At 39.8% G+C, this 27,481-nt stretch overlaps 1 protein-coding gene across 3 annotated transcripts in view; it reads right to left on the reverse strand.

The window, feature by feature from the left end:
* The window catches only part of pemt (phosphatidylethanolamine N-methyltransferase), a 182,889-nt gene that overhangs the window by 41,424 nt on the left and 113,984 nt on the right, over positions 1–27,481 (reverse strand). For all 3 annotated transcript variants that reach the window (XM_058995994.1, XM_058995992.1, XM_058995993.1), the window contains exon 5: positions 14,079–14,190. In XM_058995994.1, coding sequence (XP_058851977.1) covers positions 14,079–14,190 — 112 coding nt within the window. The remainder of the gene's footprint in view (positions 1–14,078; positions 14,191–27,481) is intronic.

Raw genomic sequence — 27,481 nt, forward strand, 5'->3', positions numbered from 1 at the left:
GTAGTGTTTGTAGGGTTTCAGAGAGCTGTAGTAGTATTTGTAGAGTTTCAGAGAGGTGTTGTAGTGCTTGTAGGGTTTCAGAGAGCTGTAGTAGTGTGTAGGGTTTCAGAGAGCTGTAGTAGTGACTAGGGTTTCAGAGAGGTGTTGTAGTGTCTGTAGGGTTTCAGAGAGCTGTAGTAGTGTCTGTAGGGTTTCAGAGAGCTGTAGTAGTGTTTGTAGGGTTTCAGAGAGCTGTAGTAGTGTTTGTAGGGTTTCAGAGAGCTGTAGTAGTGACTAGAGTTTCAGAGAGCTGTAGTAGTGCTTGTAGGGTTTCAGAGAGCTGTAGTAGTGTGTAGGGTTTCAGAGAGGTGTTGTAGTGTCTGTAGGGTTTCAGGGAGCTGTAGTAGTGTCTGTAGGGTTTCAGAGAGCTGTAGTAGTGTTTGTAGGGTTTCAGAGAGCTGTAGTAGTGTTTGTAGAGTTTCAGAGAGCTGTAGTAGTGTGTAGGGTTTCAGGGAGCTGTAGTAGTGCCTGTAGGGTTTCAGAGAGCTGTAGTAGTGCCTGTAGGGTTTCAGAGAGCTGTAGTAGTGTTTGTAGGGTTTCAGGGAGCTATAGTAGTGTTTGTAGGGTTTCAGAGAGGTGTTGTAGTGTCTGTAGGGTTTCAGAGAGCTGTAGTAGTGACTAGGGTTTCAGAGAGCTGTAGTAGTGTTTGTAGGGTTTTTGAGAGCTGTAGTAGTGACTAGGGTTTCAGAGAGCTGTAGCAGTGTTTGTAGGGTTTCAGAGAGCTGTAGTAGTGTCTGTAGGGTTTCAGAGAGCTGTAGTAGTATTTGTAGGGTTTCAGAGAGCTGTAGTAGTGACTAGGGTTTCAGAGAGCTGTAGTAGTGTTTGTAGGGTTTCAGAGAGGTGTTGTAGTGTCTGTAGGGTTTCAGAGAGCTGTAGTAGTGCTTGTAGGGTTTCAGAGAGGTGTTGTAGTGTTTGTAGGGTTTCAGAGAGGTGTTGTAGTGTCTGTAGGGTTTCAGAGAGCTGTAGTAGTGTTTGTAGGGTTTCAGAGAGCTGTAGTAGTGTTTGTAGGGTTTCAGAGAGCTGTAGTAGTGTTTGTAGGGTTTCAGAGAGCTGTAGTAGTGTCTGTAGGGTTTCAGAGAGCTGTAGTAGTTTTTGTAGGGTTTCAGAGAGCTGTAGTAGTGCTTGTAGGGTTTCAGAGAGCTGTAGTAGTGTTTGTAGGGTTTCAGAGAGGTGTTGTAGTGTCTGTAGGGTTTCAGAGAGCTGTAGTAGTGTTTGTAGGGTTTTTGAGAGCTGTAGTAGTGACTAGGGTTTCAGAGAGCTGTAGTAGTGTTTGTAGGGTTTCAGAGAGCTGTAGTAGTGACTAGGGTTCCAGAGAGCTGTAGTAGTGTTTGTAGGGTTTTTGAGAGCTGTAGTAGTGTTTGTAGGGTTTTTGAGAGCTGTAGTAGTGTTTGTAGGGTTTTTGAGAGCTGTAGTAGTGACTAGGGTTTCAGAGAGCTGTAGTAGTGTTTGTAGGGTTTCAGAGAGCTGTAGTAGTGTTTGTAGGGTTTCAGAGAGCTGTAGTAGTGTTTGTAGGGTTTCAGAGAGCTGTAGTAGTGTCTGTAGGGTTTCAGAGAGCTGTAGTAGTGTTTGTAGGGTTTCAGAGAGCTGTAGTAGTGTTTGTAGGGTTTCAGAGAGCTGTAGTAGTGTTTGTAGGGTTTTTGATAGCTGTAGTAGTGTCTGTAGGGTTTCAGAGAGCTGTAGTAGTGTTTGTAGGGTTTCAGAGAGCTGTAGTAGTGTTTGTTGGGTTTCAGAGAGCTGTAGTAGTGTTTGTAGGGTTTCAGAGAGCTGTAGTAGTGTTTGTAGGGTTTCAGAGAGCTGTAGTAGTGTTGGTAGGGTTTCAGAGAGCTGTAGTAGTGTTGGTAGGGTTTCAGATGCCAATTCAGAAAGTAATGATGATGGAGAATCAGAAGACAATGCTGGTAATATGATTGGTACTGAAACCGCTCCGATTAACTTATCCTCACCAGACACACAGGCACTGGCAAAAGAGCTTGGCCCTATTATACATCGCCTTCGGGCAAAACCCTTAGAATCTTACACTTGCTTAAAGACACCTCTGTTTGATATCAGTTAGTGTTGCTTGGTCATTTAGCCTAGAAGGTGAAATTGTCCCCACCTTTTCAGTGGCTTATTTCCTGACAAATAACCAGTCAGCTGCTTCCCCTATTGACTAACATGCTTTCACCAAGTAAAAAGACCCAGAGACACTTCAGAGTTGAAATGACCCAGGAAGTGCAAGTATAAACATATCCTTTGAAAAAGCCAAAGAAAACTGAAACATCTGTTTTTCTTCAATAAGTAAATTCAGACAGGAACCTGGTAACTGACAATTGGATTATATTGCTCAGGAAATGCACTGTGCCCACAGATCCATTTAAAAAGCAGATTTTATACATTCTAATAAAGTGTTGATGCAGACCGGTTTCTGAGAGCTCCAAAACTGCTCTGGAATAAAAACAATCTGGCTACAGTTCCCATGGTAACAAGGTCAGGAGCATATCTAATATTACACATTTCCAGTCCCACTGTACTCTCATGGCCATTAGCCTATGATAAAATGCATTTAAAAATAGGCGATTCACACTAGGCGTGCACATCCCCTTCCTCTGCTCAGATAACAATCTCATAAAGCACCATTTGAAAACCCAGATTAAAAAGGATTCTTCATAATGGTTAAACTTGCATCAGAATCCTAAAAAATAAACACTTTCTGTCTGTCTCTCACTTAAATTATTAGATACAAATTCTGCATATATTCTGTAATTCTGTCATTTATTTATTTATTTTTATCCAAATGTTTAGATTTTTCCTTGATTCAATGGGCCAGATTTTCAAGGCACTACCTAAGGTACATAGTAACATAAGAACATAAGAACATTGAAAAAAGTCAGGTTCCCAGTAGCTGATTGATGTTGGATTGGGTCTTAAAGAATCCCAGTGATTCAGCATTGACAACATTACTAGCAGTGCTCTTTAAAATTTCAAAAGTGAAAAAAAAAAAAAATAAGATGGAGTTAGCCACCAGACAATATGAATCAATAAATAAATAAACACAGATGTATTACTTGTCATGACGCACGTGCATCAACATATGAAATGAACTGAATAAGTAAAAGCAAAACAAGTGCATGTTAACAAACTAGAATAATAAAGTTACAGACAAACTAACGTTAATAAAACTAAAGCAAAACAACATGGTCAAAAAGCTTAAATCGCTATGTACTATGAAATTAGATGGCGGTGTGTTTCGGGCTATCACAATGGCAGAGGCAAAAATAATGGGTGTTACTTAGGGTTAACTTAACGTTAATAAACTAACTGTCAAACTAAATTAACACAGCACCCCTCCATACGTTACAAAATGCAGCAGCATTATACAAGACATGCACATTATTTAACAGAATGGTGAAGCAACTCACCACAACGGGAAACAACAAATTGCTCGGCGACTTGTGTCTGATTCAGGTTTTTTTCAAGAGCTCGAACAATTTCCAACTTTTTGTAGCAAGAGAAACAGCTGCTCATTTTGCTGTTTATTTACATGCCATTTTGTAACGATGAGGAGCACTCGAGGAAATAAGAATACAAAATAATTAAAGGATATGACGGCGGTTTTGGAAAGATTTAATAAACCAATCAGGTCAATAAGTCGCTTTTTTACAAAGCAGTACTGTTTGTATCCATTGTGAACGAATCGCTATAGGTGCCAAGAAGGTGTTCTTTTAAGCGAAGTTCCTGTTCCTTTAGCCAGAGCATTTACAATGGGAAAAAACTGTTTCACCCAAAGTGTGTTTCCTTAGGCGAAGTGTTCTTAGGAGGTGTTCTTAAGCGCAGAGACTACATATTTATTTACGATAAACGTCGGTAAAACCACTTGCTATTTTTTATTTTTTTACCAAAAACAATCATTTAGAAATCCTCTCTAGTTTGTGTAGTTTTTATACTTGCTGTCTGTCCTGTCTCCGTTCTGCTCTGAATGGCTGGGGGCGCTGTCAGTCATCTCAATGGTCCATTACGTTAGTACTGTAGTTTCACCCTGTTCTGGCAGATCTCATTGACTGAAGCAGTGCTAGAACGCTCTCATTTGCCAGCTGTCATTCAAAGCGCCTCCTTTGAAATTAGCGACTTAAGGTAATGTAAGCTTTTGCTTTAGGTATAGGGTGACAGTTACTACTTTACTACTTGAAAATGGGGCGCATGAGATGTCGGAAGTCTCCACGGCAGGACGAAGTGGGCCTGTTTACCTTGCTTTCCACTCCAGTGACTCCGAGTCCGGCTGTGCTGAAGCAGGAGTGGGGGAGCTCAGACTCTGAATATTAAGTGCAAGTTAGTTCTGTTCAACTATCTAATGTTTTGTTCTGTGCATATTATTTTTACTTGTACATTTGTGCTATAAAGGTCTGTGTAATACACGTGTATATGCTGTGTTTACTATGGTTTATTTGAGACAATTTTTAAATGTATGGCTCAGCTGTGACCAAATGTTATTTCAATTAGAATGTTGGTAACCATGGTTTTGTTGCATGTTGAATATGACAAAGAGGTTGAGACATTTTTCAATGGCATGAAAAGGTCGATTTCACCGATTCTCTGCTTGAATTGAAAAATAAAGGTGGTAAATTCTTTCTAAAATAAACGTTGATATTAATCCTCGATTTGGCAAAAAAAAAAAAAAAAAAAAAAAAAAATCGAATGGTAGCAAGTCTAATTATAATATAATATAATAATGGTCAATAAAATATAAAAAATATTGTCTAAAATGCAAGAAAAAATTACATTTGAACCAAAACCCTAGATTCAACATTCCTATATTAACAGCAATTCTGGCTCCTCAGAGGAGACAAGTAAACGCCTATCTGCTATTAACCACAGTACTAGCAGATCACGTGATCTGAGCACAGGTTTTAATTGGAGGAGCCCAGAGAGTTTTTTCATCACAGGAGGCAAGCCTCTGTTATAAAATCCTATCTGCTTTATCCACAGTACCAGCAATGGCAGATGACGTAGTCTGATCACCGGTTTTAATTGGAGGAGCAGCTGATACCCTCCCACCCCCTGCTGAAGCACTGCCACTGTGTGCTCTATGAGTGAAGTGTTTTAATTGGAGGAGCAGCTCATACTCTCCCGCCCCCTGGTGAAGCACTGCCACTGTGTGCTTGATTATGAGTGAAGTGTTTTAATTGGAGGAGCAGCTGATACCCTCCCGCCCCCTGCTGAAGCACTGCCACTGTGTGCTCGATTATGAGTGAAGTGTTGAATAATGGAAATCGCATCATTCGGTTTCAAATTCAATTTTCTGAAGGAGATTTTAAAAAGTGACCAGAATGTGTGGATGACTGGAGTTTTCACCCACATTTCTGCTGATTGGAAACACCTTTCAGCGTGTACCAGATAAACTACTATTCTCAGAAGACACTGCATGCCCGTATGCCTATTACATTGAGACACCGGCAGCGTCTGTTAAGTGAGATACATTTTCAAAGTTTCATATTGTGATACCACTTCCTTTCTCTGGGAACACATCTAGTTGTTACTGTTGTTTTTTTTTCTCTGTAGTTTGTTGGAAGTTGTATTTATATTATTTTAGCCCTCCACCAGCAATGTTTGTTTATTTTCCCCAGCATAGGCAAACTCTTTTTCTCTCTTTTCACTTGTGCAGTATGAAATTATTTAAGTTTAGTAAATGAAGTTGATAGGATATGCTTGATTTTTGTCTCTGCCTTTCTCCTGCCTAACAACTTTGTTTAGAAAATATTTTATGCAAAGTATATGTCACTGACGTGGTCCTGATATCGAAATGCTGTATCAATGTTGTATACAATTCATTTTTAAATATATGCTGGCAGTGTGTAACAGTTAAGTATATTAGAATAAACTATGATGGACTACTGTTTTCTTTTCTGTGTTGACTAGTGGAGAAAGTGTGTTTAACAGCCAAACTGGAGTACACCTGTTTAGACTGCACTTGTAGATCTCTTGATCTACCCCCACTACCATGCACTGGACTTGCCTGACCTCAGCACCCTGTTAATGTCATTGTAGATATAAGTTGTTATAATCCTAACTTGTTGCATCCTATTTCATATTGTAATTTAGTAGTATTATTTGCACTTACTGTAAACTATACTGTACTTAAATACTCATCTTACATTGTAACCCTGTCTGCCCTGTAACAGATGTAAGTTGCTATGAATAACAACAACAACAACAACAATAATAACAATAATACGAAAAGTGTTGTCAGTCCGAATACAATAAAAAGATTCTACTGCTAGTGGGAGCTGAAGTGGACCCTAAGCCCTCTGCCTTTTTTCTGCCTCCCCAATTTTTTTGGCCACCAGCTGCCACTGATTACAAGGTAGCCCATTCCACCACTCTCTGTGTGAAGAAGTGTCTCCTTCAGCAACATGACTAGTTAGCCCATTGCATACCCTCACCACTCTCTGTGTGAAGAAGGGTCTCCTTCAGCAACATGACTAGGTAACCCATTCCATCCCCTCACCACTCTCTGTGTGAAGAAGGGTTTCCTTCAGCAACATGACTAGGTAGCCCATTCCATCCCCTCACCACTCTCTGTGTGAAGAAGGGTCTCCTTCAGCAACATGACTAGGTAACCCATTCCATCCCCTCACCACTCTCTGTGTGAAGAAGGGTTTCCTTCAGCAACATGACTAGGTAGCCCATTCCATCCCCTCACCACTCTCTGTGTGAAGAAGGGTCTCCTTCAGCAACATGACTAGGTAACCCATTCCATCCCCTCACCACTCTCTGTGTGAAGAAGGGTTTCCTTCAGCAACATGACTAGGTAGCCCATTCCATCCCCTCACCACTCTCTGTGTGAAGAAGGGTTTCCTTCAGCAACATGACTAGGTAGCCCATTCCATCCCCTCACCACTCTGTGTGATTCAAGAAGTGTCTCTTTGTTGTAAGTGAACAGTTATTGGGTGAAGCTAGCCCTCGCTTGGTAACATGTAGTTCATTACTAAGCCGTAGTAATGACAGAGAAAGGTCCTGCGCTTTCTACTGCTTCCTATGCAGCAGTCTGAACTCTGAACTCCTACTTCCCCAGCTTCACAGAACCCCGCTTCTATGAGAATCATGTACAAATTCCAAGAAATCCATTGCTGAGCCATTTCACATTTTTCAGAAGGATTTTTTTTTTTTTTACATACCGTACAAGGCCATACAATAACAAAAAGCAAAGACCCGCTTTGAGGAGCAAGCATACATACAGAAGCTTACTTAAATACCACTGTTCTTGAATGTAATTAAAAATCAGTATTACTTAATACCTGGAACTTCTACACAGTTCTGGTTGGAATATTACTTGTATTATAGATTAAGATGCAAAAATGTAACCTTTATTAAATAGCCGGTAACACCAAAATAAAATTGTGATTGCATTTCCTTAGTCACTTCTTTTCATGTTCTGAATTTTTCTGGGTGTTTTTTGTATTATTTTATTGTTCCTCACTCACAGCACTGAGGCCGGTCTCTTTATACAGGATGCAGTATCTGTGATACACTTCTCTTCCTTGGTAACAAGCCCATGCAATTGTGTTGCTGGGGAAACAGTTACTAGGACAGGGGACATGGCTTACAGAAACAAGACCTGCTGAGCAAAATAAACAAACGAATAACATGAGAAACTTTTTTTTTTAATCACCATTTACTGTTTACCATTATTTAGTCTAGGACACAACAGGGCAGAGCTCCAAAGCACAGAAATGAAAATGAAAGCTGCAAGTGTGAAATATTTCTATTTATTATCCTCCTCCATCTCTTTACAAAAACATCATGTGAAAGAAATCTCTGTTTGTTTTGTGTTGTGGGGTTGCGGCCCTTTGTTTTCAGTGCAGGTCATGCAGCCGTATCATACACTCACTGATGAGAAGCTTTCTTGGGAACAACATTATAATTCATCTCTGTATTTGATGCATGTAATGTTAGTAGGCAGCTATCACTATTAATGTGACTGCAGCTAATAAATCCATACATCTTACCTGTTGTGCTAAATAGGTCTCAAATGTCCAGTTTTGAAAGAAACACATGTTATAGATATCTAGGTTATTATCTAACCCTGGTTCCCTGAAATAGAAATGTAACCATTAACTCTGAGCTGAAGTAAGAAAACTCCATGTACGTGGTAAAGAGGCTGTCTAAATTAGTGATTGTAGCTAACAAAATAATCTATCTGATATCTGATGCTAAACTTAGTTACAGCAATCTCTGTTTGCAAGCCATGCTTTCAGTTAGTGTTGCACTTCCTTGGTCATTTTACCCCTTCAATGGCTCCTTACTTGTCAATAACCAATCATCAGAAGCTCTGACAAGCAGTCTTTCTATCTATTATATCTATTGAGGTTTCAGGGTCTTTAGGAGATAAATACCCATGAGGTAATGGTTACATTTTGTACTTGACAGGGAACTACTTTGCATTTTTCACAGGAAAAAATTTATACTTGCACTTCCTGGGTCATTTCACTCCGACAGTCTTCTGATGATTGGTTATTGACAAGTCAGGAGCTATTGAAGGGGTGGGGACAATTTCACCCTCCAGATGAAGTGACGAAGGAAGTGCAACACAACCTGAAAGCATGGTTTGCAAACAGAGATTGCTGTAACTAAATTTAGTATCAGATATCAGATAGATTATTTTGTTAGCTACAATCACTTACTTAGACAGCCTCGTTACCACGTGCATGGAGTTTGCTTACCTTAGCTCAGAGAGTTTTAGCCACTACAAACCAAGACTGCTAATGTCTCCACATACATGGATGAGGCAGCTGTACCAATCTGAAACTCTGTATAAATATAAACATCGTGAGGTAATAAGACAAGAAACCAAGACTGTAAATAAGTATTATTGATTGCCGTGGCTTTTATTTTGAGAAACTCAATTAAACATCTTCTTGCCCTATTTAGAGCCTATATTATACAGTATCATTGTTATTAACCATATGCCACTGTAATGACAGAGGCCTCACTCTTTCTAAGTCTATACCAATATAACTATCTGTATAGAAATACTGAGAACCCCAACGTCAATTATTTCACAGAAATGAAATGATGGAATACAAAAAAATATATTGTTGAGACAATTAACTGCTGCTGTTCTGCTCATGTAATAATACAACACAATTTGTAATCCATATTTAATCACACTGAACTTCTTGACTTGTGTGTCACTTGGAAATGTGGAAATATCATTATCTGGAACATTCTGGAAGATGGTGCAGTATGAGCCTGAAAGGCTACAGAAAGGGTATGACTACTGACTTACGCACATCATAAAATCATGGCTCATCCACACATCCGCTTTCACTGCCTCAGGTGACTGGTACCTGCTAATGGCTAAGTACACGGTGCAAATAAAGTAAATCTTATCTAATATACATTGCTATAATTTGGTAGGTCTCAGAATTTCTGATATGAAAAGCACACACATTATGGTAAAGGTGAATGTGATTTTTTTAATGGTAATTTATTGAAGCTGCAGATACTTCAGTGCTGTACTTCTGGTCCACTTCCTGAAGTCCCATGAAGGAATTTCATTAAGGTGACATTGGAAACACAGCAGTCATAGGAAAAGCAGGGATCGGTACTCAAATGCAATCAAATGCGCCTGGCTTGTGGGAGTTCGATGAAATTTAGAATGCACAATTTCTTTAAGTTTTTTTTTTTTTTTTTTCCTGCTCAGGAAGTAATTGTCTAAAAAAATGTAAGGTAGCATTGTTTTACCAACAAGGACTCCCAGAAGCAGCTCACATGTGTAGGAGGCGTTCCTTCAGCAGGAAGCGCAGCATGGAAAAGAGTGCAAGAGACCTTCGCCAGTTTTATTGTTTATGAATGCTTGAAAGAAATATTCTAAATCAAATCCACGTTTACTAAGTAATTCCTTGCAATGTAATTCTAATTCTAATTGAACCGTGGCACACCAGCATAATTGTAATTTTAATTATACCATATAATTGATTGATTACAGTTAAATTACGCACGTATTTGTCATATAATGCAGGAGGCAGCGACTAATGAGTCAGACATTTCATTTGCATTTCATTACACAAGCAGGTTACAAAACCTCTTTGGTACGTTTTGTTAACTGAGCACTTCATGCTAGATATTCATAGCTCTGCTAATTAGTTTTAAGTTGTTTTTTAATCATTTGAGAATACTAATTGGTGTTCTTAAAAAACTCTGTACTGAGAACCAATGTGGGGTACAAATCTTTGACCCCAGCCCTGCAAGAAACAACACACATGTGAATTCCCATCCCCCAGTCTCCTTCCCACCCATTACATTTCATGTACACTGGTACAGTGATGGGTGCGAGATTCTCCAAATTCAGCATCCGGCTGTGTGTCGGCTGTGCCAAAAGAGACATGTATTAAACACGTATTAGACATGCAACTGCAGCTCAGCCTCATGACAAGTCAAGGAGGTCCTTCCATCCCAAATGAGACCCAGCTTTCTCTCTCTGCTCATCCAGTGGATCCAGTTTTATACCAAATGAAATTAAATGTGCTGCAGCCCACTACTGCATTAACCAGGTCTGTCCTGGAATTAACAGACGATTTCAAAATAGCAATTCATATATAAAAACCCTTTAAATATAATAATAGGGCTCACATTGTATAGAGGTTAATAAAATCAATGCCATGCAGAACAACGGCATTTAAATGACAAACATGCCTCTCTTCCTGCATGAGTCACTACACAACCCAAATTCTGTTCTTTTTTTATGCCGAACCTGCCCCACAACCCTAACTTCTGTGAGTTCAAAAGTAATTTGTCTTTTTTTCACAATCAAATGATCAACTATGGTGTATATTACAAAGCTACCTTCCCCACCATCTTGCAGTATCTGGGTTATAAGGCTACTGCAGAGCAATGGCCCAATACAAGAATATTGTGCAATTAGGTGGTGCAACTGTATGAGTGACTGAATGCTGGGTAATTATTGGGAGCTAAACTTCTTTATTACTGTGACACACATGGGGGGAGTAATGCAGTAAAAAGAATCAATGACATTGAAACGTACAGAAGAAGAACTTCAATGCCCCGCCCGGGAAGGGTATATAGTGGAGCAGTTGAGACACACATTTATAACTAGCCCTAAATCTTGAGATCAACTCATCCAATTGTGATACCAGCTGGCATGGGCATTGCTTAGAACATGTTCCTGATGATGCTACTTGTGCATGATATTTGAGCCACTGATAGATTGGGCTAAACACATCTTCTGAACAGCTTGCCTAAACTTGAACAGAATTAACAGCAGTGCTGAGAATGTGACCTGCTTTACTACTATACTGAAGGATGCAGAGCTATTCTGCACTGTGGGCTGTCACCAGTATGACACATTGGGGGGATTTTCAAACATCAGCATTATTGTATCGAACTTGCGGTATAGTAACGACAGCTTTAGTAGTAAGTGATTTTCAAATGGAATTTATTAATAAAATCAGTTCGATAATGCTTTGAAATTGAGTCGATGAGGTTGTTAATGACTGAATTTCTTGTTAAAAAGCTTAATTGTCGCAGGTCATGTACATCACTTCCTGTCTCAATGACTAGCTAAGTGGAACTCGTTAATCAAAATGCATGCTAATGAGATCAAATGGAAGTGTAGAGGGAGACAACTCTCCCACCAGCGAGCAGCCGCCAAATGGAAATACAAAATAACGGGAATATCTATTTTGCGTATCATTTGTAAACTTAATTTAAAATTGTGGATTTTGTCATCCAGAATGTACATTTATTTAGAACACCACATATAAAATGCTGATTTACGATTACCTGGCATGTGGGTAAAAATCGGATGGCACGGATTAAAAAAAAAAAACTGCCTTAAACCCCACTAGTCATTTCCCTTCATTTGAGGGAATATCATTCTGGGGGATATTCTGCCACAGCTTGCTATATACAACTCTTTTAATGAGATTTTTTGCAAACAAAAGAAATTAGGTGAAAAACAAAAAAATACAATTAAAAAATATATATATATATATACATGTGTACTTAATATGTACATTCAGACTTTAAAAAAAGTAAATACTCAGCTTTTAAATGTTAGACTTAATTTATGCAAAACCTGAACGTAACAAACCTTTTACTGTACAGGCACTTTTTAAAATTTATTTTATTACTGTGGTTTATAAAAGTCACTTACCGGCATTTAGAATGTGTCAATATTTCAGATGAAAGGAATCGACTCGAGACCTTACACACGTTAATTGCTGTATGTCTTCAGGATTACAGCCGTCAATATTTAACATTTAACAGTTAGGCTACTTTGTGGAGAAAACATTTGCGATGTCTTGCTTTCTTGCTTTCTTATTTTTTTTAGATGCATATACGCAGATTTGTTTCTTTTGCTCTGGTGTAAAAGGCAACCGGGATCGAGTTGCCATTTTGTACTTTATTTTTGCTTTGCAGTTTTGTAATTATGAATGTACGGGTGAGAGGTTAACTGTATAATGTTTGCGTTTTAATTGGTCATGATTTTTTCGCTGGCGCTACGAGGTAAATTGCAATGCTTATATGTACGTTTGCTTGGCTTGGGAAGTTGGCGGTTGGCAGACGGCAGGGTGGTGATAGAACGGGGAAAAACAGCACTGTTTTATAATGGTAGATATCCGTTCAGAAGGCGGTAAGCAAGGGTGGCATTATAATGGGGGGCGATATAACACGCGAGTACTGTATATATTTAATATTACAATACAAGGTACAGAACTGTGTTCCTAATTTGTGCAGCTGCTCAAACCCAAAAGGATGCAAGCTCCAAAATGCTGTCAGAAGAGAAGGAAGAGAGGACATCATTGATGGGATCTCCTGGCAATCAAGATATTTAATGCCATGAAGGACCAACAAGGGCTAGTAGTTGGTAGTTGTGCAAAACCTGACTGACCTCCAGAGTTGTATGGTTGAAAATCACCAGGCTCTGAAATCTACAATAGAGGTAAGTTGTCATATAATGTACATATCCAGAGTCCAGTTGCATTGATAATTTATGTAACAATACACTGGGTGCAAATAATGGTATCCTTTTAGCAATACAACAAACGTTCTGTATGGTTACAAATGATTAAAACAGTGAATAAATATCATTCATAACCACAAGTACAGAAAAGGCTTAAATATTTTCATAACTCCAAATATTAAATTATCAAGGTAGTCTGTAAGAAATGAACCCTGTCTGTATACCCTCATTCTGCATCGCCGCCGTCACATCCGCGGTCTGATAAATTTCTGTTTCAAGGTGAGTGTGACAGAGAGCGAATGAATCCTAGTCAACAATCTCCCTCCCAACCTGTGAGGGTGCTGTGTAACAGGAACAGTGTGCCTCGTAATGGATGGTTGGGCAGTTCTTTCTAGGGTCAGTCAGAAGCCAGTCATCCAGGAAGGGGGCAGAATCATGGTACCAGAAGTCATCCGCCTAGTACGGTAAGTGATGTGTCAGTCATGGATTGGAAGAGACGTGATTGAACAAGCTATCGGAGGGGGCGTGACTAAGGGTATTTTAGGGGACGTGACGTCATAATCTGTTCCTTTGATGTGGTTACTAAAAAGACCTGTTAAGGAAACGGACGTAATTAATTATCGCAAGTGTTTGTCATTTGTCCTTGTTAGACGGCTAAGCACTAGCAGGGAGCTGTCGCTACAAGCCAGCACTAAACCCAGACTACACTACACCACTGTTTCACGAACTGTTTGTCTTTCACCACACCTGCACAAGAGCACTCGCTATCAGGAGAAGTGACCGTGTCACATTAGCACGATTATTTCATAATGAAATAGGCATAACGACCGCTTGAAAATGCCAAAATCAACGCGACATACCTATTTGTTCATTAACACTGGAATTATCATTTACAGACCTTTGAAAATCTCCCCATTTTCTCATCTTTACAGTAGCCTGATCATTTCTCTAATGGAACAAAATATGCTGTAAGGGAAATATTTAATTGTAATGCAAAATAAATTAAAAAAGAAAGCAATAAGCAGTTTCATCTTTTGTTTTATATCCTTTCATTGTGCATGCATTAGTATCAACTTACATTACAGTAATCCCAAGATAAACTGCAGTGCTTCCCCAGTACATCGGGTTGTCCATTATATTGAAGGGAAAACCAGTCACCTTTTCCTTCTTCAAGATCCCAAAATGATCACCTGGAAAAAAAAGCCTGGTTATTAAGCCAATTCCTTTTGGAATCCCTTTATTATGATCACCAAATGGAAAATATTTATATTTTGTATGATAACAGATAATAGCTTATCTTATTGTGATGAAACTTAAAAGCACGAGAATATACGAAAATTACAAACGAGAGAAGGCCATACAGCCCATCAATAATTGTCCGGTTCCAAGTAGCTGAAAAAATGCATGCCTTTGTTTCATCTAGAATTGATTATTGTAATGCACTTTTTTCTGGTGTCCCAAAACATGTGATATCCTGCTTGCAGCTTGTTCAGAATACCGCTGCTAGAATTCTGACTAAAACCAGGAAAAGTGAACATATTACCCCTATTTTGGCCTCTTTATACTGGCTCCCTGTGCAGTATAGAATTGATTTTAAGATTTTGCTGTCAACTTACAAGGCCCATAATGGATTAGCACCTAGTTATTTGCAGGAGTTACTGACCCTGTATCTTCCAAACCGCACTCTGAGATCACAAGATGCGGGGCTGCTGGTTATTCATAGGGTCAACAAAAGCAACACGGGAGGTAGGGCTTTTTCTTGTAGAGCTCCAAAACTATGGAATGCTCTGCCTTCGTTTGTCAGTGAAGCTGGAACCGTTAGTTTTCAAGTGAAGACTAAAAACACACTTTTATAAAATGGATTTATTATCTTAGTGGGTTTTAATGTAACTTTAAAATTGCTGCTTTTGTATCATGTGTATACTGTTATTTAAATGTTATTTACATGGTCTGACTGTTGTATGTGTGACATGCTACACAAATGTATTGTGGTTTGTTCTTTTTTTTCTGCTATGTACAGTACAGTGCTTTACAATAAATAAAAGAATTCCCTCATGGCTTTGTGTGAAGAAGTGTCTCCTTCCCTCTGTCCTAAATCTATCTCAGATTCATTTCCAACTGTGTCCTCTGGTCCTTGTTATCTGGTAGGTAACTTTAGCACAGGTCACTGAGAATATAAGGTCCTTCCACCATTCTTTATGATACTGGTAGCTCTATTCTTGTATTCTTGTATCCTATAGGGCAGTGGTTCTCAACCTTTTTCAAAGTAGTGGTCCCTACTTGGTGTTTGGATTTGTAAAGTGTTTACATAACGTACCTAATTTAATGAGATTCCTGGGCTTGAACCTTGGCTACCAGTTCATCAAGCAATGTTGTCATTTTACGTTTTCAAAGTTGCTGATGGCAAAGTTCCTATTTCTTTTGTTTAATTTCACATTCTGAATGCTTTGTAGATAAATGGTGTTTCAATTTTACAGGATTAAGAGTTTTGTTTGACAAAAACCTCCTGACAAGTAATGCACTGGGGCTTGGGTCATCTTCAGATCCAGTAAATGTAAATACGTGCTGGAACCCGCAGAAGTTACCTCATGTAGCAAATGAATCTATCCAATTCTAACACAACTTACTGCACTCGCTGATCACAAACTTCACTCGATGTACATATGAAAAACACTGGAATACGAATACGAGGTGGGTGGGAAGCAATTTGAATAATTGGAGTGTGTCCAGGATGTTACACTTCTGGTGGGCTGTGATGTGTAAATTAAACGGGATTGGTGGCACATAGTCGATAGGATTTAAATATGACAGCGTCAAAAACAGACTGTATTTCCAGAAGTAGTGTTAATATAATTTCCTTTTGGCATATAGTCTTGTGAAATATTAAACCTGGCTGAATAAACCCATATAATAACATGAGCTGAAATTGATCATCCACATGTTCACAAGTCAAACTACAAATATAGCCTATTTTTGTTTCACATTAACTTGTGTTACTATATGCAGCAAACCTCTCCAAAAACGTATGGAAATAATAGGTGCAGTGCTCCCCCTTCATAAGGCGGCCTGTTATACCATTATACCATCTACCATTATCCCCTTTATAACACCTGTTATACCATTTACCCCATAATGCTGTTACCCTAACACTTTTCATTATGGCTCTTGATTACAACGTTATAAAGGGGAGCGCTGTATATTCCTATATCCCTGGCAACACTGTCGGACATATTTTATATTGTTGAAAATGAAAAGTATTAAAACTTTTTTTTTTTTTTTGTCATTCCAACCAAGTTAGTAATATTCAATGCAGTGTGCTACTTTTATGTGGAGTGAAAAGGCTGGGACAGCCAGATTACATTTTTTTCCCCTCAGCAGTGAAGAATGAGCACAGATTAGAAAGATGTGCATTTACGTGAATGCTAGATGTAGATTTTTATTTTTATTTTTTTAAATAATGCTGGCTAAGTGGTTAAAGAAAAGGGCTTGTAACCAGGAGGTCCCCGGTTCAAATCCCACCTCAGCCACTGACTCATTGTGTGACCCTGAGCAAGTCACTCAACCTCCTTGTGCTCCGTCTTTCGGGTGAGACGTAATTGCAAGTGACTCTGCAGCTGATGCATAGTTCACACACCCTAGTTTCTGTAAGTCGCCATGGATAAAGGAGTCTGCTAAATAAACAAATAATAATAATAATAATATTTAGTTAGTATTTGTTTCACATTAGAAAGCTGTTTCAGTTAATGGCAGCTTTGAAGCCGATGCTTGGTGTTGCATCAAAGGGAGCTGTAATAAATATTAATAAAAGAAAACAGATAAAGGGGAAAAATGCAGACTAAATGCATATCTTATAATTATATGTCACATGGTTAAAGCTGTTTGCTGTGTTGCTTAGTAGGAGTAGTAGCACAATGTGATTGTGTAGAAATGGGTTTTTGCAAGAACTGCATAACCGAATTTTGGGAGTTGTTTGCGGACCACCTGGAGTTTCCTCACAGACCACAAGTGGTCTGCGGACCACAGGTTGGGAACCACTGCTATAAGGGAAAAAAAACATACTTACACAGCCTGCATTATTTTGAATTCCATTTGTACCGACAGCATTTCATCATTTTAGCAAGGCAGTTTTAAAGACGTAGTTGGACCTATTGACTAGCTATTTGAAATGAGGACAGTGTAAACAAACCCGTCAACCCTTCGGGGGACCAACCAGTTCATCTGGCTCATCCTCGTTCATGGGAGTAACTACAGAACTCTATGAACACTCCTGGTGTGTATTCCAGTTTTGCTGATTTCTCTGTACAAGAAGTTTCTGTAACGTTACTTATTGCTAAATCTTAAAAGAACTCAGGTGTTAAACTTGGTGATATGGACCAGTAAGCTGAGGGCTTGTAGCCCAGAAAATTTTGTTTCACGTATAACAGATTGTCACCAGACACAAAAGGAATCTTTCACAACATGTTTATCTGTTCTACATCAGCACCTACTTTACCTATCTCAAGACCATTAAGGGACCATTACTGTATCAGGAAGTGCTGCAAATGCTCCACTAAGCTGTTTCTCATACATGGTCTTGCCAGCGTGCAGCAGTAATTGATTGTAATTAGATACAGTGTTCAAAAACAGGCACCAAATATTACACGTCTTTCATCTATTCACATCTTTGATCACAAGGCATAATGTAAGGGAGGTGCAACAAGAAAACAAAGAAACTGAGGTTGAGACTGAAAAGCTTTACTGAATCCTCTGCATGACTGGACATTTAGCATTCAGTAATGCTCTCACCCAATGAATGAGACTTTTCTTTTGCATGGTTTATGAGGTGCTGGTCAGGTGCTGATGCTGTGTACCGTCCAGACACGCTGTAACTGCGGTACCACTGATGACCATGTGTCATGGTCACTACTGGTTTGGCCGACTTGTGTTGCAAAGTGAAAAAAGCAAGATTTCGAAACAGAACAACTTTTATAAAAAGTTAGCTTGCAGTCCTTGGGTTAATGATGGTGTTTGAATAAGAGCGGCAATGCATTGATCAAGCATGAACAGGAACTTGTTATGTTCAGTTTGACAGCTGACCAGGCAGTAGAGGGATACTGGGTTACTTTATGGCGTGTGCCCACGAAAACCAAGGATTGAGACATACGTTCTTTCAAAGTCTGTTTGAAATTTACAAATGAGAGGAGGCCATTTGGCCCATCTCTGCTCATCTGGTTCCTAGTAGTCAAAGGATCCAAGTGATTCAGCATCAACAACATAACTAGGTAACGAATTCCATACCCTCACCACTCTGTGTGTGAAGAAGTGTCTCCTACAACAACATGACTAGGTAACCCAGTCCATACCCTCACCACTCTGTGTGAAGAAGTGTCTTCTTGCCCTCTGTCCTAAAAAGTAATGGTTTGGGTTAACTTTACCAACTCCTTTTAAGATTTGAAAGACTTCAATCCGGTCCCCCCTACTTCTTCTTTGTTCCAGGCTAAACAGATTCAGTTCCTTCAGCCTATCTGTGTCGCTCATTCCTTTAAGCCCCAGCTGCTCTTACAGTTTTATCATTATTTTGCATTATAAATGCATTTGTGCATGTTAATATTTTTATATTGCTTAAATATGGTACAGTAAAAAGCAAAAGTGTAGTTTTGGTTTGATAGGCCCTGCTACGGACAATATCCCCTAAATCCACATTGTCTACTTGAATCGTATTTTGATATATATCTGTACTTGTACTTGCTAGAACCAAAGTCATTGTATTTTTATCTCGCTCTTAATTGTATTATTACTTGTACTGTGATTCTTGAAATGTATTTGCTTACGATTGTAAGTTGCCCTAGATAAGGGCGTCTGCTAAGAAATAAATAATAATAATAATAATAATAATAATAATAATAATAATAATAATAATAATAATAATAATACACAAACAGGAGACTCATATTGAAAATCAGGACTTCACTTGAACTGAAAGCAAACAAGTAGGTCTTTAATAGTGTGAGAGGTATTTACTAAAACTAGATCACTCGTCCAAGCTATTAATGTTGACCCATTTTACTTTTTTTGCTATTGTAGCAGTGGAATTATATGTGTAGGAAGCTGCAAGTAGTATCAATTTACAAAATGACTTTACACTTTGTAAATAAGCCCATTTTGTTTTTAAATGTAACTGCATCGATATTCTGCTAAATAGTAAGAAAAAATCATATATATTTATACTTTACAGGGTTAGATTTGAAGGGATTTTTCTAATTGAAGCACTTGTCCGTCCACGTTTTTGACTGTCCCAGGCAAATGGACAAGCATTAAAATGAAACCCTGCTTTACATAAAAGGCAGAACAGTTAATGCATACTTCTTTGATCCATTAAAACAGATTTTAGATAACTCATTTTAATAGGGCCCCATGTGCCGCAAAGAACAACAACAAAGTGCACAGAAAGTGTACCAATTCCAAAAAGCTTTTCCAATATTATAACAGCAAAAGAACATTCAAGGAGAATGTAAAATGTCTAAGAGAAATAAATAGTTGAGTATCTTGGTAATATAGAATATCTTTTTTTCACTGTCTTCTGGTCATGTTACTGGCAGGGGAAGCAGTTGATTGGTTACTGACCTGAACAAATCCAGTGAAGGGGTGGGGAAATGACCTAGGAAGTGCAAACAGGCCTAAATTAAAACATATGTTTGTTGAAACGTGTTTCTTTCAAAACTGCACATTTGAGACCTATATAATGAATGGATGTGCATGGTGGAGAAAATTCACAAAAATTCACAAAAAATCTGTATTTTGTTAGCTACAATTATTTAAATAGATAAAAATGGTAATCAATTGCATTTTTACTATTTACTAAGTTGTTCTGATATTAAATAGATTTTTAAATAGAAAGCCAAGTTAATATTATTGTTCATTGTACAACAGTGCCCCATTTCTCTGTCAATCCTTTAATGACGGTCTGAAAATCCTTCAAGTCCAATTTAAAAGGAATAACAAAATAATCAGGCTACGCAAAACAAGATATACAGAGAGCAACATTGAAGTGATCTGAAGTAAATAAATAGGAACTATTTTTTTTTTTTTTTTTAAAAGACACATAAGAAACCGTTTCTACTGTAAACCTGGTCGTATTCTGTGTATACTCTGACATTTGTTAAAAGCCTGGTTTACCACAGTGTACTGTATTGTTGAATATCATTTGTTATAGATGGGTCTTTTATCTGTGGAACAATTCACTTATATAATGATATTACATTAACCTCACTGGTGTCCTCCAGTAAGTGAATCAGAGGCGAATAATCAGCTCGCTCATCAGGCATGCTTTCCAGCCAGGCTTTCATCACTAGCAAGATAACAATAGCACATGCCTATTACTGTACACCTCTTTAAAACGAATAATGTACAGTATATGTCTATATGTGGCTTTTTAGAATGTGAAGCAAAGGAGTACTGTATGTAAATGTTTTATTCACAAGTTCTCCGAACTACGATAAATGGAATAACAAATAAAAAGAAATTCTGGAGCAAAGAATGGAAAATCAAAGGCTCCCATACACAAAAATAAAGAACAACAACAAATCTATGTATCTGTTTCTTATGATATTTATTGTGTGTTAATGTCTTTGTACCAAATAAAATGTGCTCCCCCTTTTATAACACTGAACCAGATATAAGGCTCAGATTTGTCCCATACTGCTATTCCCCTAACACATTAATTCTTGTTATGAGGCTCAGATTTGTCCCATAATGCTATTCCCCTAGCTCTTTCATTATTCTTATAGGGCGCACCAATAGCTGGTTCTCTGGCTCCTGACTATAGAGTACTAAAGAGCAGGCCTGTATGTGAGAAGTAGGCCTGTTGCCTCTGTCTCTTCAGTGTTAACTTTATGTTCAGGGGTTCAAGTAAAAACAATTGGGCACTTCTCAAAATATATTAAAAACAAGAACAAACGTTAAACACAGAACCACAGGAGTAACAGGGATCACATGATATAAAAAGGGAGCTAGAAGCTCCATTGTGAGGGAGGTTTTGGAGCTTCCGAGAGAGAGAGAGAGAGAGAGAGAGAGAGAGAGAGAGAGAGAGAGAGAGAGAGAGAGAGAGAGAGAGAGAGAGAGAGAGAGTAAATATAATTAATATTTAGTGAATTATTACAAAACAAAAAGGCCTGGATATCATCATCCTGCAGGAAACATGGTGCAGGGCAGACGTGTCCACTCACTGTCCCTCAGGCTACAGGGAGATCATAGAAAAAGACCACAGTCAGACGAGGCAGAGACTCTGGGGGAATAATCATTTGGTACAAAGCAGAGTTCAACAACTCAATAGAGCCAATTAAACGGGGAGAGTCACATTTGTGGCTTAAAATCAGCAGAAATATTGTCTCTGCACAAAATGAAATCTTCCTGTGTGCAATATATATCCCCCCCTCAGAATCCCCATACTATAGTGAGGAAACCTTTACCAGTCTCCACACAGAGATCTGCCACTTCCAGGCCCAGGGAAATGTTCTGATCTGTGGAGATCTGAACGCCAGGACAGGCAAGCAGCCTGACTTCACCAGCACACAGGGAGCCAACATATATTCAGGCAAAAACCCCTATATTCCAGCCCTATTGTCTCTCCGAGAAACAGCTATGATAGAGAAATAAATCAAAGTTGGAGACAATTACTGCAACTCTGTCAAGGCCTGGGCCTGTACATTATTAACGGTAGGATCCGAGGGGACTCTTTAGGAAGACACACCTACAGCTCAGCTCTTGGCAACAGTGTAGTAGATTACACCATTACTGACCTCGACCCTTCCTCTATTAGTGCATTCACTGTCAGGCCAATATCTCCTCTGTCAGACCACAGTCAAATAACTGTGTTCCTTAAAAGAACAGAGCAGACCAGCAACACACAGACACAGCCCTGCAAGCTGTATAACCTCCATCATTCCTACAGATGGGCTCCAAACAGTGCAGAAGAATACCAGAAAGCAATCAGCCATCCAAAAATCCAATCACTATTAAACACCTTTCTGGTTACACCACATACTCACAGTAAACGGGGAGTAAATCTAGCTTTAGAAAACCTGAATGAAATATTTAGACAGGCAGCTTTAAAATCCAAACTAAAAATAATTCGGAACACTCAAAAGAAAAAACTGAAAGAAGAAAATTGGTTTGATGAAGATTGTAAAAATATAAGGAAAAGGCAATTATCAAATCAAAAACATGTGAAACTCTAAATTACTATAAACGCACACTAAAACAGAAAAAAAATAACCACATCAACAAGCAACTGACAGAAATCGAGGAGTCCATTAACTCAAACCGATTCTGGGAACATTGGAAAAAACTAAATAAATCAAAACCAGAAGAACTGGCCATACAAAATGGGAATATATGGAAAAACCATTTTGAAAAACTCTATCAAAACATAACACACAATGAACAACCATTAGATCAAAACAATATTTATGAAAAACTGAAAAAACTAGAATTGTCAATTAAAGACAACCAGAATCCACTGGACTCTCCAATCACTGCGCAGGAACTTAAAGAGAAACTGCAGACCCTCCAGAATAGGAAAGCCAGCGGGGTAGACAGCTTCTCCAATGAGATGCTGAAGCACAGCAGCCCTAAGCTGCAGGAGGCCCTGCGCAAACTGTTTAACCTGATACTAAGGGTGGGCTACTTCCCTGACATCTGGAACCAAGGGATTATATCCCCTGTCTTTAAGAGTGGAGACAAATTCGACCCCAATAACTACCGGGGCATCTGTGTGAGCAGTAATCTGGGGAAGGTATTCTGCAGTATCATTAACACTCGAATACTGGCCTTCCTTACCAAACACAGTGTCCTGAGTAAGAGTCAGATTGGCTTCCTTCCAAAACACCGCACTACTGATCATATTTACACCCTACACACCCTAATAGACAAACATGTAAACCAAAACAAAAATAAATTATTTGCTTGCTTTATAGATTTCAAAAAGGCTTTTGATTCAAAAGGCACGAAGGATTATTTTATAAACTCCTCCAAAGTGGTGTAGGAGGTAAAACCTATGACACAATTAAATCAATGGATACGGAAAATAAATGTGGTGTAAAGATTGGCAAAAAAAGAACACAATTCTTCTCACAGGGGCGTGGAGTGAGACAGGGGTGCAGTCTGAGCCCAACACTGTTCAACATCTACATCAATGAATTGGCCACAATGTTGGAGCAATCTGCAGCCCCTGGCCTCACTCTGCTTGATACTGAAATTAAATTCCTGCTCTACGCAGATGACCTGGTCCTGCTGTCGCCCACAGAGCAGGGGCTGCAGCAGAGCCTGTCAGTGCTAGAGCAGTACTGTCAGACCTGGGCCCTGGCAGTAAACATGAACAAAACTAAAATCATGATATTTCAGAAAAAACCCAGATATCAGGAAAGTAGATACATCTTCACACTACACAACACCACAATAGAACACTGCATGCACTACACCTACCTGGGCCTAAACATCAGCGCATCAGGTAGCTTTAACCCGGCAGTGAATGCACTAAGAGAGAAGGCCCGCAGGGCTTTCTATTCCATAAAGAAAAAGCTTTATATAAAACTCCCCATTAGAATTTGGCTCAAAATTTTTGAAAGTGTTATCAAACCCATTGCCCTCTATGGCAGTGAAGTGTGGGGTCCGCTCACAGAGCAGGATTACACTAAATGGGATAAACACCCAATAGAAGCCCTGCACACAGAGTTCTGCAAAAACATCCTGCAAATACAGAGAAAAACACCAAACAACGCGTGCAGGGCAGAACTAGGTCAATATCCATTATTGATCTCAATACAAAAAACAGCAATTAAATTTTGGCTTCATCTAAAACAAAGCAACCCAAACTCCTACCACAGTAAAGCCCTGCAGTACCAAGAACTGAGCCAAAAGAAGAGTCCCCTCAGCCAGCTGGTCCTGAAGCTCACTGCACTAACACACACTAACACCAACCAGCCTCAGGACAGCACTGCTCCAACACAGACAATTCGAGTTAACCAAATTATAACACAACACAAACAAAACTACCTCACCTATTGGGACACACACACAAAAACACAAAGCAAATTAGAGTGCTATCGGGCCCTAAAAAGACACTACACCCTGGCTGAATACCTGAGCAGGGTGAAAGACAACAAGCAGAGGCAGATCCTAACCAAATACAGGCTCAGTGAGCACAGCCTGGCCATAGAAACAGGCCGACACAGGCAGACCTGGCTGCCCAAAGAGGACCGGCTGTGTCATCACTGTAGAGACAGAGATGCACTTTCTACTGCAGTGTACAAAATACACAGAAATAAGGGAAACTTTCTTCCCACAAATAAAAAATCTCTGCAAAACATTCCCAGACCTGCCAGACTCTCAAAAACTCCCAATCCTCCTCGGAGAGGAGTCCAGCTGTGTCCAACTGGCAGCCCAGTACACAGCCGCAGGGACAAACAGTGAGCACACTACATTAGTTCAAATCTTGTTATATTTCATTGTTGTTATTGTTAACTCATTAATAACGTGGTTATTATTTATATTTGTTTACCATTATTATTATCATTATTATTCTCATCAGTGTTATTGTCTATTTAATGTTCAGATGATGTACTGTGTATACATTGCTTTGGCAATACTGTGAATAATGGTCATGCCAATAAAGCACCTTTGAATTTGAATTTGAATTTGAGAGAGAGAGAGAGAGAGAGAGAGAGAGAGAGAGAGAGAGAGAGAGAGAGAGAGAGACACAGAAACATGCACCTCTGGTTATGTTTAAAACTCACCGTGATAGTGCAAGACTTGAGTCTCCTACCTCCTGACCACCTTAGCCACCCGGCTATCTTCTCACACATGGGAAGAGAGAGGCAAGGCCAAAATAAAAGAACTACAAATACAAATCTAGGTTACAACCAACCTAACCCAGTTACCTGGGATAAAACCTGTCAAGTCACATTTCACCTTTATAAAAGAGCTCAACCTATACTACAGAACAAATAAAAGCTGCAGCCCCCCACACCAGCTTTTATTGCACTGCAGTGACCCAAACTTGCACATAGATGCTCTTCAAATGACCACTGTTCCTACCCGACAGGTATATCAGTAACAGGCATCCCCTCATTGCCACGGCAGTACACTCACAACTATAAGTGTGAGGAATAAACATATTCCTCAGCATATATCGATTCATGGCAGATTGATTTTGAATAAAAGTTTAGCTTCAATTCGGGATAACTGCTTTTTGTACTGCGTTTTAATTCAGTACTGCATCTCCAGCCCTGCCCACTCCTTGTTCACTGTATTTTTCACATATCTATTCATAGTAGTACATACTGATAAATCATCTCCTGAAAACTCATTTTATCACCAAACTCCTCAATAATGCTATCTAGTCATTATTTTATTAACATCTCAAAAAGCTCTGCAAATGTCAGTGATATTCTTTGAGCGCTGGATGCCGAAGCAGCTATCTTGTTTGTTTATGTCTGTGTTATTATTATTATTATTTGTTTATTTAGCAGACGCCTTTATCCAAGGCGACTTACAGAGACTAGGGTGTGTGAACTATGCATCAGCTGCAGAGTCACTTACAACTACGTCTCACCCGAAAGACGGAGCACAAGGAGGTTAAGTAACTTGCTCAGGGTCACACAATGAGTCAGTGGCTGAGGTGGGATTTGAACCGGGGACCTCCTGGTTACAAGCCCTTTTCTTTAACCACTGGACCACACAGGTGAAGGGACTATGCGTAGTGCTCAGATTTGCCTCCTTTTATTCCGCTTCTATCGGCCTTACTCGGCCACTGAAAGCTTTTCTCTGCTTTTTCTGGAGAAAAAACGAATAGAGACCTGTGCTTGAAGTCTTTTTGATGATGTCAGACAGGGTCCGACATCAGACCGGAAAGGAAAAACTGTAATGTCGAACCTGGTCCGACATAGGACCGCAAAGGGTTAACTCTTTTTACTCAGACACTGTGAGATACAGCCCTGCTTGCGATATGTCATTGGAACAAGGAGATTCAGGCCTTTAAAACAAGGTCCTGCTTGTGTATTTGTGGTAGATGACCATATTAGGAGCGATTATCCAGATATATGCAAAAATGTAGGTGTGACATGCAGACGGCATGCACAGGCGACCCAAAGGAAGGGTCTGGGAAGCTGCTGCCATCAAGCCCAGGTCTCTGGAACGTCATTACTGTAAGCATGGTCAACATTTTGAACCTCCGTCAACTCAGCACCCAGATGTCTGTGGTAGACTGATGCCAATACTCCAGGCGAACTGCTAGGGCTGCTTCTTGGCTTGTGGCTTAGCCTGAGGTCTTTGCCTCTGCAGCTGGCAGCGGAACTTGTTAAAGCTGCCATGGTGCACAGCCACAGGCCGGTTATGAAAACCTCCTCTGGCTGTAGTTGCAGTCGGCTGTGCCGGTCTCTGAGACTGCTGGGGCCTTGGGTGCCAGTTTGCTGCTGGTTTGCTCACTGGGGGTGGCCGCTTGGGAAGCAGACGCACCAGTTCCTTTGTGGACTCCCGTGTGCGTTGAGAGCTCTGCAGCATCTCATGCACCGCAGGTATGCCCTGGTGTAATGGGGGCGTCTAACAGTGGTGCTTTATCCACATCAGATACTCGTGCCTGGGAAAGCCAAAGCTGCTGTCTTGCAGCTATCAAAGCAGCCAGGTTCCTGCCCACAGCCTGTACATTCAGTTTGGAGATTTGGAGCAGGTTTGTATTCACCAAGCGCAGCTCCTCAAGTGCTGTGGTGAGGGTCTATGACTATTCGGAAGACGAACGCACCTGCTGAGTAAGTTCGCTTCAGAATGGCTTCTGAGGCCGACACTGTTTGTTAGGGCAGGTAGCATCAAAAGTCAGGAGCATTAGTTTAGGCTCCTGCACCAGAGAAGCAATTGCAGCGTCTACTGGGGGAAATTGGGCCAAACCCATTTTTTTCCACATCATGCAGGCTGTACAACGCCCCCATCGACTGGGAAACAGCCGGAGCTGTAGCTGGGTGACCCCAGGACGATTGGACTTCAAAAAGAAAACCCGGGTGCACTGGGGGTGACACGGGAGAGGGAGCAGGCTCATCCTCAAAGATGTCCTCTGTAGGCCAGGGCACTTTTGTAGTGGCCCGCTTAATCAATGGCAGAAGCTCTGCCGACAGGGAGGTAATGCACTGTCTGAATCCACCTCAGAGGGGATGCCCACCTGTATAGCTTCTGGAAAACCACAAAGTCAGTACAAGTACGAGACTGCGGAAAGCCTGCTTGCTAGAGCCCCAACAGCCTTCATAATGGTGATGCAAGCAGTCACCAAGACAACAACGAGATACAGTATGAGAGACTGCAAGCAATCTGCGCCTAATCTCGTTCAATGCAAAAAAAAAAAGAAGAAAACACAACAGAAAAACTCTTGCAGAAAACAGTAATCACACAATTACAGTTCAAATAATAATAACATTGTTTACAAAAACGAAACTTTTATTTTTAAGTCCAGACGGAGCT

Source organism: Acipenser ruthenus, chromosome 22, assembly GCF_902713425.1.
Source record: "Acipenser ruthenus chromosome 22, fAciRut3.2 maternal haplotype, whole genome shotgun sequence".
Taxonomy (NCBI): Eukaryota; Metazoa; Chordata; class Actinopteri; order Acipenseriformes; family Acipenseridae; genus Acipenser; species Acipenser ruthenus.